Source organism: Hyalella azteca, unplaced genomic scaffold (assembly GCF_000764305.2).
Source record: "Hyalella azteca isolate HAZT.00-mixed unplaced genomic scaffold, Hazt_2.0.2 contig11709, whole genome shotgun sequence".
Taxonomy (NCBI): Eukaryota; Metazoa; Arthropoda; class Malacostraca; order Amphipoda; family Hyalellidae; genus Hyalella; species Hyalella azteca.
In genome coordinates this window covers 263220-276859 of record NW_025941696.1, presented here as the reverse complement: position 1 = coordinate 276859, position 13640 = coordinate 263220, and the positions used below count along the sequence as shown (strand labels likewise).

Genomic DNA, 13640 nt, shown 5'->3' with positions numbered 1-13640 from the left:
TGTTCTGGAAGTGTGTTCCGGATCACTGTGAGGGGGTATAAAAATGTTCTGAAAGTGTGTTCCGGATCACTGTGAGGGGGTATAAAGATGTTCTGAAAGTGTGTTCTGGATCACTGTGAGGGGGTATGAAAATGTACTGGAATGATGGTGTGTTACGCATCACTGTGAGGGGGTATGAATTTTTTTTTCTTTTTCCCAATCGCCTTCTGCCTTACCTCTACATAAATTCCAGCGACTGCCACTCTCAAAAGTTTTTTTTTCTCTGTGCGCGTGTTGTTTTCCCGCGACCGCTGAATTTTGTGTGTTTGAGTCGCAATTGACAGCGTGACTGCTACAGCTCACGATCGCCTTTCGCTGTCTATGGGCGAGTGAAAGTATTTCTTCTTCATTGTTCTATTTGCAGCTTTTAACTACTAGCAGTTATGTTTCTGTCGGGTATCCTGGTGACATTTGTTATGTTCGTGCTATTATCCAGATAGTGGTTTTATTCATCTGTAATTTCCAGCTGCGCCGCATCGCATTCTTACGAGGAACCATTCGGAACTGAACATTCCCGTGTTATTTATTCTTATTAAAATGGTCGTAAAAATGACCGCGACATTGTATTTCATTTGAAATAATTCGATCCATTCATCAATTTTTTTAGATCAGGAATTTAGAATAATAGAGTTTACGCGAATTTAGTCTTGGTTTTTTAGTTTTTTCATGGAATCTTATTCAACTAATACTAGCATTAATTTCTGTCCATTTACATTTTTATGTGCTCCTCGCGGTGCTCAATCGCTTGTCTCCTTCGAAAGTCGACTCTATATCCTCTTTAGCTAACAATGGACAGCAAACGCTATAAACCCAACACCAAATTAAAGTCGCTCTAGGATCAGTACCGCTGAATTTCGTTCTCTATGCGATACGTCACGTCTTCGTGCGGTTGCCCAGTCGAGTGAACGCGTTCATTAATCGTCATACTTTCGTTTAATTACCGTGGGCGAGGGACTTTCTGTTGACCAAATGGACTGGACTTCCATTGTCACTGATGACATGAGAACTCTCTAATGCTCCGCGCATGCTCTAGGACTTCATGTTTACAGCTAGGTTCCGCTTCTTTCGTGGAAATTTCGTCTAATTTATTTACAACACTAATGGAGACAATTTTTAGAAGGGATTTTCACGTGTGAAATTTAATTTGATTGCCTCTGTTTGCGTCAATGGCATTGATGGCTGATGGAACTGCCCCCGCACCATCAATCATTAATTTCGCGCGTGGATTCGCGTGGCTAAAACGTGCATGTTCTCGTGTATCCTCTGCCGTTCCTCTAATTCGTCATAAGTTGCGAGGATGTGCGACCTTGTCGCCATATGACGAGGGCTGGTCAGGCAATGTGCAGAGTTCTTCTGTCTTCTGCGCAGCACACGCCAAGGCTGGGAATGTAGGCCGTGTCACGTCGATTTTGCCTTCGATAAAACTAAGATGATTAACTAGGAAAGGTTCGATTATCAGTAATTTTATCTTTTTTATTATTCTTTCCCTTTAATTCGAAAAAAAGTCGTACGTAACATCGTTTTGCGTGGGATTAAGATCGTAGTGAGCTTGGCTCTCTTCGCTAAAGAGGACCGAGCGGTTTTGAAGACAAAAATAGGAAATTCCTGTTTCTCGGAGCCTGAGTTACGGCATAAAATATTTAATTTTTACGGGTGTCACCTACTTCATTTCTTCTATCGAAGTCGTGATACCATGCGTCGTCCTTGTGTGGCTTTCCTGGATCTCTGCTTCAAGGTTCTCGCTCGAACTCTAGCGTGCAGCGGTCCATCTTTCTTTCTTAAGCCTGACTAGCTGCGTGGAGAGCGTCATAAACAACCTTGGTTCATATTCAAATTAAAACCTTGCCCAATTATAGTTATGAATCCTTTATTTAAAATTGGCTATGTTTCTTACCACTGAAAATTTTTCCTTTCGCATCTAGTGTGAAATTCAAACTTAGTTCTCTATATCATTCCAAGAAATCTACATTGTTGCGAAAAAATTGCAGAAATTCCTGTTTTTTTACACGGTGCAGAATTTTTTAGAATTAACCTAAAAAATTGCAAGCCTTAGTGATATATATAGCAATAACGTTGATTAGTATGTTGCTAGTATGTTGCTCATCATAATTTTGATGCTTGCGTTTGAATTGTCGACATGAAGTGAACTCTATCGCCTCTCCCAACAATTTTTGTAATTTAAAGATTTTAAGCGTGACTTAAAACAGGTGTAAAATATATTGCATGCTCCAGGTTCATGCCTCGACGCCGCGGTTGTAGATCGAGTGACCCAAGGGAGCTCATTACAGCCTCCCGCTATGGCCTCCCCAGCATTTTTCGCTTCAAGTGACGCAGTAAAATTCTCAAACAAGGCTCTTGTGCCGGCCTTTCCTTCGCCAGGCCTCGCAAAGCTTCTGTTCTACTGCACCGAAGTATTATCTCTTATAAGAAATGAATGTTTCTAAATTTTAACAATTTGGTTTCCTTACTTGATTGATTGCCATGCAGTGCTGGTACTCCGTGATATATATTGTTTGATTTAGATATCATCGGGAGGTCGTAAATATCATCGTGAGGTCATAAATATCATCGTGAGGTCGTAAAAAATCATCACGAGGTCGTAAATATCGATATTGTTTGATACTGTTTTTAGTTCTTCGTCCTGAGAGGTCGTCGATATCTTGCATATGTGGTGCTTGAGTATTGCCATATCAACCGAGGTTTATTCTATTATTCTTATGGTGGAGGTGCATAGCGTTTTGGTTGAAATATCTCCGCTCTCTTTTTACCGATTACATTCGTTATTTGACCGTTTCAAATAGCATTTTACACATATATTTTGCGTGATATAAATGAAAATTACTCTTTAGTTCATCTGTGATATTTAATGCGATTGCCGCTTGCTCGGTCTTCTTATTTCAGCCCCCCTGGTTAAGAACGCACTGCATTGCAACTGTAATCAGGAACACTTGTGTGCCGAATAGCCTTGAAAGTTACAGTTTCTTCTTTCTTTAGTACCTAAACATAACAAGTGCTTTGATGTATTGGATGATGTGTGCATTGTCTAACCTGGTCTCTTTTGTTTGATCTCATCATTGATACGGCTTCTGTTCTCCTCTTTCATGTAACAGGCATCGCTGTTGTAGCTTTGTAATTTTTGCCAGATGAATTTTACACTTAGTTTATATTTCACTTACCCATCATGTTCCTTGATTGGCTTATGTTAATTTTATTTTACCTTGCATGTGTTCCGTGAAATTTGTTTAACTACTACAGAGGTTAAATAATGTGAATAACTAACAGATGAACTATCAGTTCACAGCGTTCAGTTTGTGCACTTGTATTTGCATCACTGCCTTAGGTTGTGAAAGAATCATGTGAACAGAAAAAAAGTAAATTGTGATACTTTATAGCCATTCAATTGTTCGCATCTAGCTCTTTACAGACATTACACCATAATTTATGATAAAATCCGCGCTTGCGATGATGCTGAGGTATTTTGCTTCTGCAGTTCCGGACTTGCAAGTTGTTGCGCGGGCTTTCAGGCGCTTGTTGGCCGCAGGTCACCTTCAGATGCTGCTGCCGCTGCCTGCCCATCTCATGCAGCCTCGCTGCCAAGCTTGGAATGCATCGCGCTGCTCTCAACAGCAGAGATCTTAATTAAACTCTGTTTTCCAATACACGACTGACTGCCCAAGTAACGGAGGACATGATCGAACACAAATCGAGACACTGAAATTTAATGCGTAACAACAATCGCTCGACGGCGCGTTGTGCACCAAGTTGAGACGTAGGGACCCCCTCGGCGCTCGGGCGTATCCCTGATACCGGTACTGCAGACGCGCGATGCACCACGCATCCCAATAGCGGGCTAGGATCCCTTGACTTCTAATCTTGATCTCACTCACAAAATTTTCTGCTTGGATCTAAATATGCTTTTTTGTGTTTTTTCCCGTGTTTACGTTTCTTTCCCGTTTTTTTTTTTTAAATGGGTGTTTGATCGAAAATTGTCTAAAGGCTAGTTAGTCTGTTCCTAGTGTTTTAGTTCTGTTCCTAGTGTTTGTTCTGCTCTTCCTAGTGTTTTAACTAATCGTTGGTTGTTATTGTTTTCACATCCCGCACCATGCGATTGTGTGGATGTTACGGGAGCGTTCTGAGTACTTATCTATTACTAAATTGTTATCAATACGAGCCTGAATAAATGTGAAGTTCTCTGGTACAGTAAAGAGTAATAATCTGTTTATTTAAGCCTCATGAATTCTACAGCTATTGTTCTGCCGTCGACACCATTGCACACGCAAGTGTTGATGATGTGCTGCATGAGGTGGCCTTGAGCAACGCACGCAACACTGCCTTGCTACTGCGTGCACGCTTCGTCGCTACTGCGTGCACGCTACGTCGCTACTGCATGCACGCTATATCGTACAGCGTGTACGCTACGTCGCTACTGCATGCACGCTATATCGCTACAGCGTATACGCTGCATCGCTACTGCATGCACGCTATATCGCTATTGCATGCACGCTGCATTGCTACTGCGTGTACGTGACACTACTACTGCCGCTCTGCACCTCTCATACGCGCGGTACACGACGTGTTCCCTATATTGACCGCTGAGTACGTTTTATATAAGGTTATTTCTGAGACAACTCTGCCATTCCATCGCGGTTAAAACGAAGACTAATCAACCCGTGTTGACGTTTTTCAACCTAGGAGTGTCTTCAGTTGTTGAAGTCACTATGCTGTGAAAAGTACCGTATATGATCGAACAGTATCTAACATCGAATAATTATGATACATGTTAATCAACTGCTATGTATACATCAGCTTGTTATGTTTATGTATTTAGCTACCCAGCTTGCTTCTGTTCATTTCCCGCGCAGCTATTGCGCTCAACTCCATTGCCCCTAAGCTTCTCTTGTCCTCTTACTGCTATATTCACCGTCGGTTAAGTGAGCGTTATTCACTTCCTACATCGTACTTCTGCAGTAATTTCCCTTTGAATACATCGTAATCTGTAGGGTCACTGGAGTAATTTTAACTTTTATTTGTTCATTGTAATCTTGACTATGTACTTTGTCGCGTGTTTCGTGATGGTGTTTAAATGTTGAGTTACTGTTATTGAATTTGTTTTCTCGATCTGGCTTTATATGTTTTAGTATGAAAATGCTCTAGTCATTTGAACTGACTAATTTTAAGGCTGATTGTATAAAATTCGCCTGTCATTATTTAATTTTAATTATTTAGCTGGCTCGAAAGAAGCAGCGTTAGCATCTCAAAGAGACGAAGTGACAATTAAGGAGGGACAGGTGAAAAGCAACAGAAACGAAGACACTCGAACAAGAGGTCGCTTACACGGGACGTCGGCCGCCCGCACGAGAGAGACAGAGAAGGGAAATATAAGGAATCCTGCTTACATAATAACTTAACCCCACAACTGAGATCTGCAGTCAGACACCGCGAGCTCAGCGGTGGGGCGCTCAGGAACAATCCCCCTAGGAGCGCGAAATCCCATAGGACTTCTGACGAGCACAGACACCCGTCAGAAGTCCCCCCTGAGGGGCAAATTCAACATGTTTGCAGCATCCTACACGACGATACCAATGAGAATTTGAAGATTGATTTACATTGAAGTAATTCATTTTGTCTCAAAGTTATGGTCATACGTCCTGAGTGACAGGTACAGCTATAAACCGTTATTGCACATCGCTAATGGAGTAACGTTACGCGATTATTTTCAGTGTGCCGCAAAATTTTCGAAGTCTGTTTGATGTATCGAAGCGTCTTAAGAAAATTGAACGCATGTTTTTTGAGACCAAAACGCTCCGTATGTCGCTCTTGCCCTGGCCGTGTTTGGCCTGACAGCTGCTACTGCACACAGCTAAAACGCGGATGGTGTTTGACTGCTCCTACTTATTATCGACTTCTGGGTTTACCTCTTTTTCCTGAACTAAACTGAAAGAAATAAGAACTTTATAACTTATTTCATGAGCTAAATTCGTAAACTAAGAATCTATTTCTGAACTGATGGTAGATTATAAACTGTTTCCGATAAGATTTACTTTATTTTCGCATGCTCATGCCAGTAGTAAATGAGGTGCAGGTATTGCGAATCGATGAGTCGCCGCCCCTCCTGCTATCCATAAATAAAGGAACTTATGAACACATGTCCTCGATCTACGTTTTACTGGCATTAGTCCTTCTCTTTATTTAACTTTGGTGCAACATAATGAGGCCATACGCCTTCCCAGCTCGTCTTTGTTATCCATAAAAATATTCAAGTGCCAGCAGATTTTCTTCCGTGTTAGTAATCAATGTTGTGGCTCGTGTACTTGGCTTACGTTTTTCGTCAATTTTTATTAATGCGTTACCTCGTTTACCATAATTTTATTTCTGCATGAGTTCAGAACAAATAATCTTCAACTTTTGACCCATTTTCAGGTCTGTGTTTAAACCGTGGGTTCTTAACTCTTAAAAGTTTAACACTGTCATTCCCTGTGTTTGGCGTAACTATTATACGACAGGGCGATTCACGTACGTTAATAATTTTTCATTTAGAATTTGTGGCCCTTTTTTCTTAATTGATTAAGATGGGTTTAGCTTGGTCGAGACGCTGCGTCACTGGTCGTAATGGCCACCGCAATATCTCATCTTCCTCTTTGACACTCGGCCTGACCGTCGTGCCATTCAGCCTTTCATGTCTCCGCTTCATGCAAGAATTAGGCGACGTTTCGCTTTGCTCTTTTCATGTCGCCGACGGTTTGTATATTTCGGCTTAAGCCATACCGTGCATTTTTATCCCTATAAGACCAGGTTTTCCACTCTCGGAAAAGTTTATTGCTGATTGTATTGTATTGTCACATTGTATTGCTGATTATATAGTATAGTATCACATTGTATTTCTGATCTTATTGTACTGCATGCATTGTACTGCTGGTCACATTTGGGGCACTTCGTACTCTACATATTCTGTTGCCATGTTGTATTTCCAAATGACTTGGCGAGCAAGTACTTGTACAGCAATCGTTTGGTTGGGTCATCTAATGGCACGTTCTGAGTGTCTGGTTCATTGGAAGACTTGTCTTCTTGGTCACCGGGACTGAGAGATGTCTGGGTCATGTTCTATTAGCGCTTCAGTTAATATAAGCCACCTTGCCTTGGACCAGACCTTCTAAGAGCGCCGTGACCCTTGCTAAAGTCGTCGACTCTTGCTTGAGTTCTGTGGCTGGTGTGGGGTCTGTCCTGTGTTGCTCAGTTACGAACTTGAACTAAGCTGAATCAACCTTTCATGGCTTGGTAAACCTCAGACTCTGGTAGCAATCTCATTGAATGAAAAACATCTCATTGGAATTTTCAGAGTGACGTGTTGTCCCATGTTATGGTATTGTTCTGTTTTAAGAAAGTGTTTTCATTAAAACCTTCACTGCTTAGTTTATATTGTTTCTCTATTTTGTATTAATTTATGATCCATGGACATACAAATTATGAACAACGCTATCGCATTTTATTGTATACTGCCTTCTCGTGTATTTTGTGACGATGATGTACAAGCAGTGTCGGAAGCTGTTTGAAATAGAACATTCAGGTTTTAATTGTTCCGTCGAAGCTCTGCCATAAAAGAATGCGAAGAATCCCATAGAAGAGCTACTGGAGCGGAACACTCTCGCCGCAAACGATGTCTTCATGCGCTAGCTTCGCTTCATCTTATTCAGAATCAGTTGTCATTACTTTCCCGTGCAAATTCTTTGCCATCTCGCTTGGTGTGGGTGATAAAATGCACCAAGCATATAAAGCGAATGTAAATTTGTGCGTGTAGTACTAGTGAAGCAAGAACTTCTCGAGGTCTAATGTACGCATGCTCGCTATTGCACCCACTGCATCTGGTGCAATATACAGCACGCGCCGCACCGAAGCAATCTCTCTGTGTCGCACTCAAGAATTCCGGTCATGGCATATGGCGACTTGCACGCACATTGCGCTGATTGCTGAGTGAGCGCACAACTCTAGTCCTATTGTATTGGATACAAACAAGTTGGATATTATTCGCACTCGTCCAAAAATTGACCCCAGTTGATAGATTATAGTTCTCTGCTCAAAGCGTGACTGTTCATGCTCCCAGCGATGTCATTCATCTGATAAAAAAACGGGGACTGCGAAATTTTGTAGTCGAAGCGCTTTGAAATTGGGAAACAAGCTCTTTTTTCACTTGAATGTTAAAAGATTCAATCTCTGTTCTACATGTATTGTCACAGGTTCAACAGAAGTTCACTATACATGGAAGAATTTGGTACACTCGTGTGGTCTCCAATGCAATTGTGATGGCACTGAAGTTTCGCTACAACGTTTAACCTCTTCCTTTTGAATTGCCCATATTCCCTTAATTGTTACTGAAGTGCTCGTTATTTTGTTATACCATATGTTGTTCGTACTATCCAAAACATTTATGCAAGATATTTACCCACTAACGTGAAGCCATGATGGAGAAGAAGTGTTGAGTGCGTTATGGTGACTTATGTAGTGCTGCGTAGAGAGGTTCCGGGTGGTGTGGTGGTTGCTAGCGAGCGAGGCGCTGTCGTCAGGAGGTGGCACAGCACTGAGATCTTGGCTCAGCGATATAGCCAGCCTGATCAGCTCCAAAAGGCTCTCCTGGCCGCCCTTCATTCTAAGAATGGTAATTATTTCTAATTCGGACCAAAGTTATAATTTAAGTTGAATGTGTAACGCGCGTATTCTACTGTGAAAAATGTGTATTGCTAAAAACTTAATTTCCATACTCGGGAATTTAATTGAAGTAAAAGGAAAGCTTTACGGTTAATAATATCAACTCAATTCATTTGAATTTATCCTAAACATTTGACATACGTTAACTTTCGAGTATACACTATTACGCTTTCAAAATATCCCGATCTCCTCTGCGAATTAAGTGCGCTCCGATCTCGGTGAGTTGATTTCCCCGGACGACGTGCCATTTTTGCTGCTCGAAATCTTTTTGAAGGCAACGACCGATTACGGCAGTGAAGTGGCATGGCTGCTGGTGGCGGTGGTCTCTTTATCTCGACGGGAGGTCGAAACTTGCCACTTGAGCTGCGCCTGAAATAGCTTCTTCTGCTGCTGCTACAATAATGCATTTTCTCATCATTCGGAAGCACTCAGATCTTTATGTTCACTCTGTTCTCTTATTAATAAAGGAACTATGATGGGAAAGGCCGAGGAAACAAGGAGTTAATTTTCCCTGAGAATGGGCATGGACTCGATGTAAAGTTTCTCGTAGGAAATAATCGGGTTAAAGGTAATAGTTCTTTGGGCTCGGAGTCCTCTAAAGCAATTCTAAACGGAAGCTCTTCCATTTATACAACTACTGATGGATGATAAATTGAAAATATTTTCAGACGGGTTGTATATTATATCAATGTTTATTTCTGATTTGTTTTTATTCGGTATTGATATATTGTTTTCAATGTTCATGTTAGGAGTATGCGATTATTACGCCTCGCCTAACCTATAAAATAAGAAATTAATTTAAAAAGTTCCTCCTAGTTACTTTGTCTCAATCTATTAATAAATAATTCGAATTTTCGTCATCCTCGTTAGTATTTTTGTGCTTCATATCTTTTACCAAATATTTCCCGTGTAGCGCTCAATGAATTTCGTGCTCATTTGATTAATTTTTTTTTGTTGTTGTTTTCAGACACTCCAAAATCCAGCAAACCGGGAAACTTCATCCGACAGAGCCTGCGCGGCATCCAGAAAAAGAAACAAATCAATCCTCCACATTTTAAATCCACACTCAACAGTGAGTAATCCACACTCAAAAGTAAGTAAGCCACACTCAACTGTAATTGATGCACACTCAACAGTATGTAAACCACACCTAACAGCCTGCAAGGCATCCAGAAGTAGAAAGAAGTCATGCAATCCTCAACATTTCAAATGCACACTCAACAGTAGGTATCATTTCCGCCCGTGTAACATACCAATAGAGCAGCGTTTCCATGCTAATTTGAATGCGGTTTCCGAAACGGGAGAACGTAATTCGACTTGACTGTTTCGTACAAGCCATTATAAGGTGAATAATATAGTTATAAGACAATTTTGTATACTGATGTAGTAAATAAGTGTAATGGAATAAAGAAAACTGCAGGCAAGAGACGAAACCATAAGGAGAATTATTATTGTTATAATTTGCTAACAATTATTATTCATATAGGACCAGCAACGTTGAATGTTGGGGAGAGTGAACACCGCATTTTTACTTTGAGCTAAGCTTATGCTTGTTTGTTGCGGCACTAATAGCTTACGATGATAAATGAGAGCTAAGACAAATTTTTCAGGATCAAATATATTTATTCGTTAAATAATGTTATTAGAATTTCTTTAGCCGTTTACTACAATCGTATTCCAGACTTCAGGCGAATTTGCCTAAAAACGTTTGACTCCTCGAAAGTTCCCCACAACCTCCCGGTATAATTTTGTATTCCTTTTTTTTTGAAAGATCTTGAAAATCTGTTTTTGAAAGATTTTGTATTTCTTTTTTTAAGATCAAGGAGAGCTTAGCTCTTCCCATTTCCCCATAACCTTCACACGACGGGGATATTTGTTTGCAGGTAGCCCGGTATCCACGGTACAGCACCGGTCCACCGTGCCGGTGCTCAGCGAGAATGGCAAGGATACCGTGAAGCTGGCGGGAGACGACGTGTTGCGGGCGCTTGCGTTCTACCAGGACACGGTCGTCAAGCAGATAACTGACATGTTACCAGGAGCTGCGTCTGTAGTCATCGATATGGTGCAGCTCCTCAACAAAGCCGTCGATAAAATATTACCAGACAAGTTCGTTGATTCCCGATTTCATCTTTACTTCTTATTTTTATTCATGCTCCTCACTTTCATCCATACTTGATATTTCTGCTTTCCTCTTCAATATATGCTTGCTCAGTAATATATGTTTCCTCTTTTGATCAATGCTCATTTTTCATGTCAGATCCAGCCTTACATTGGCGCGCTCTTCTTTTATCCCTGCTTCCCATTTTTTATCTATTCTGCCTTCGGCCATCCAAGTTCCGTTCTTACTTTTTTATAATAAAATATCTCTTCACCATTAACTTCATTGCCTCCGTTATTCTCGAAATCATTACTTAAAAATTATTTAATCTACTGTAGATATAACGATATGTGAATATCAATGTTCATTAAGCTCGAAACGTTGTTTTAGGCTTTTCTAAAGGCATTAGACTCTCATGACATGCTTCGCATATCAACCCTTAATACCTATAGTATAAATAAAGTGCGGTTGTGCTGCTTCATTTTCTGCTAATGGGCCATAAACTTCGATGTGGTTGCTATGACCTCATGAGTTGCTAGGTTTGGTTGTTTTACTCACAGTAAATTTAAATTTTTTTTACTCACATTTAATGTCGACCCGTTCACTAAGCAGTAATATGGCTATCGTGACATTTTCACGGGGACTAAGCTCACTTGTGTTGCTTATAGCGTTTAAGGTTGACACATTCGATTATCACTAACGTTGCTGTCATGACCTCACATGGGACTAGGCCCTGCTGTACTGCTTTAAGCATGTAAGGCTGCCGCATTAACTAAGCACTAATGTGTCTCTCATGGCCTCACAGAAGCGAAGAGCTGATGAAGCTGCAGCGGTCGCTACATTACAGCCTGGCTGACCTGGTGAAGTGGGGTGACCGCATCCTACTGTACGGGCCTGACGTATCCAACACAACACCAGTGCAAACTGTCGTCCAGAACGTCACGGATGCCACCAATGTCAGTGCCGACATATCGTTAACATTTAGTTATCTACAGTAGTTTCCCTGATTAAGATCATCTTGTACCATATTCCAGATAAGATTTACTAGCTCTATTACTGCGAGCATGTTATTCTTGGAATTTTAGCTTATATTCATACATGATACGAATATGTTTTACTGGAATAGCCATTATTTTTTTTTTTATTTCTGTATTTTTTCTTCAAAAGCTCCATTTATGTCCACATAGTTTGAATTTTGAATGCATCATTCACTGTTAACTTGACCTCTTTGCAGAATTTCGTTAAGATGGCACAGGAGCTGTCGCCAGAGAAACGCATGAGCCCAGACGCAGGCAGCGGCAGTCGTGCAGAGGAGCATTCGAACGCCTCCCACAGAAGAGGGTTAGTAATGCTAAGTGAGCTTTTCCCGCTCATGCTGGTTGCTGGTGGACAAACCAAGTTCTAAATCTCTAGTACATATTCTGAATATGCTGGTGGACAAACCAAGCTCTGAATCTCTCGGACATATTCTCAATATTCATGCTGGTGAACAAACCAAGCTCTACATCTCTCGGACATATTCTCAATATTCATGCTGGTGAACAAACCAAGCTCTGAATCTCTAGTACATATTCTGAATATGCTGGTGAACAAACCAAGCTCTGAATCTCTCGGACATATTCTCAATATTCATGCTGGTGAACAAACCAAGCTCTGAATCTCTCGGACATATTCTGAATATGCTGGTGAAAAAACAAGCTCTAAATCTCTCGTACATATTCTCAATATTCATGCTGGTGAACAAACCAAGCTCTGAATCTTTCGTACATATTCTCAATATTCATTGTCATTGATTTATGAAAAGTTTAACACTCAACTCTACTGGTGGTGTTAACTACGGTATTTTTCCAGTAGGATATGGCATTTGATTTGCAATTCGGTTTTATCTGTATCCCAATTCTACACACTGCATGCTTTCACACTGGCTTATTCTTAGCGTTTGTCTCTGGATCTCCCTTACCGTCATAACAAATTGAAAAAAAACTAAAATTTAAATAACATCTCTACGTGAATGGGCGTCAGCGACCTTATATAATTCTACCTAATTTTTTTAATATAAAGTCTCACACGCAAAAACAATAATTGAACTATTGTATAACTGCGAAAGTTTCACTTGCATTTGGTGAGAAAAGTTATTGTTAGTTCCTGTGTTTATTTCAAGTCTAACTTTTCTATCTTGAGCATCACATCCTTCTATTTGTTTAGATACCTTGTTACAATCATTTTTCATTTTTCTCCAGCTAATTTGGTTTAAGTTGCATTTGGTTGCTTTTGCTTATTTTTTGTTTGGTTCGTTAACCCTGCAGTCGCGTCCCGAGGAGCCTCCCCGCCCTCGAACCTTCCACCTCGAGCTTGTCACTTCCCTCGGTCAGCACTCAACCTCCCTCTCCTCCCCAACACCCTCGACCTCACTCCTCTCCTTCAGGAGACTCTCGTTCCTCTCCTTACCGCAATTGTACGCTCTTGCAACCTATAAGCGACGTCTCCTCTTGCTCCTCCACTGAGGAACTAAACCACTTCCCGTCGCCCTCGCCCGACACCCACAGCCTCCCCCTCCCATTCAGGCTCACACACTCGCTCAGCTCGGACTCCATACGACATGCTGGGGAAGACGTCCCCAGCAGCCCTGCGCTCAGGGGCGCCGACCTAACCGACTCGTGCCCCGGCACCACGCCCCACAGTCATGGTCTCTCACATGATATTGATACCTCGTATGATAACAGGTAAATATTTTATTCTGTGAATAATTCACAGAATCAATCTATGCATATGTTTGCCGGTGCATGCAAGGCCCTCTAATGAT

The 13640-nt window shown here is 41.1% G+C and overlaps 1 protein-coding gene across 12 annotated transcripts in view; it reads left to right on the top strand.

Moving 5' to 3' along the window:
• Positions 1-13640, top strand: part of LOC108672797 (guanine nucleotide-releasing factor 2) — a 77254-nt gene that overhangs the window by 52931 nt on the left and 10683 nt on the right. For 10 of the 12 annotated variants that reach the window (XM_018160540.2, XM_018160532.2, XM_047882966.1 and 7 more), the window contains 5 exons: positions 9707-9811; positions 10623-10845; positions 11643-11793; positions 12072-12178; positions 13144-13560. In XM_018160540.2, coding sequence (XP_018016029.1) covers positions 9707-9811; positions 10623-10845; positions 11643-11793; positions 12072-12178; positions 13144-13560 — 1003 coding nt within the window. Of the gene's footprint in view, positions 1-8254; positions 8690-9706; positions 9812-10622; positions 10846-11642; positions 11794-12071; positions 12179-13143; positions 13561-13640 lie in introns of those variants that run through there. The other 2 variants (XM_018160538.2, XM_047882965.1) reach the window with 2 other exon arrangements.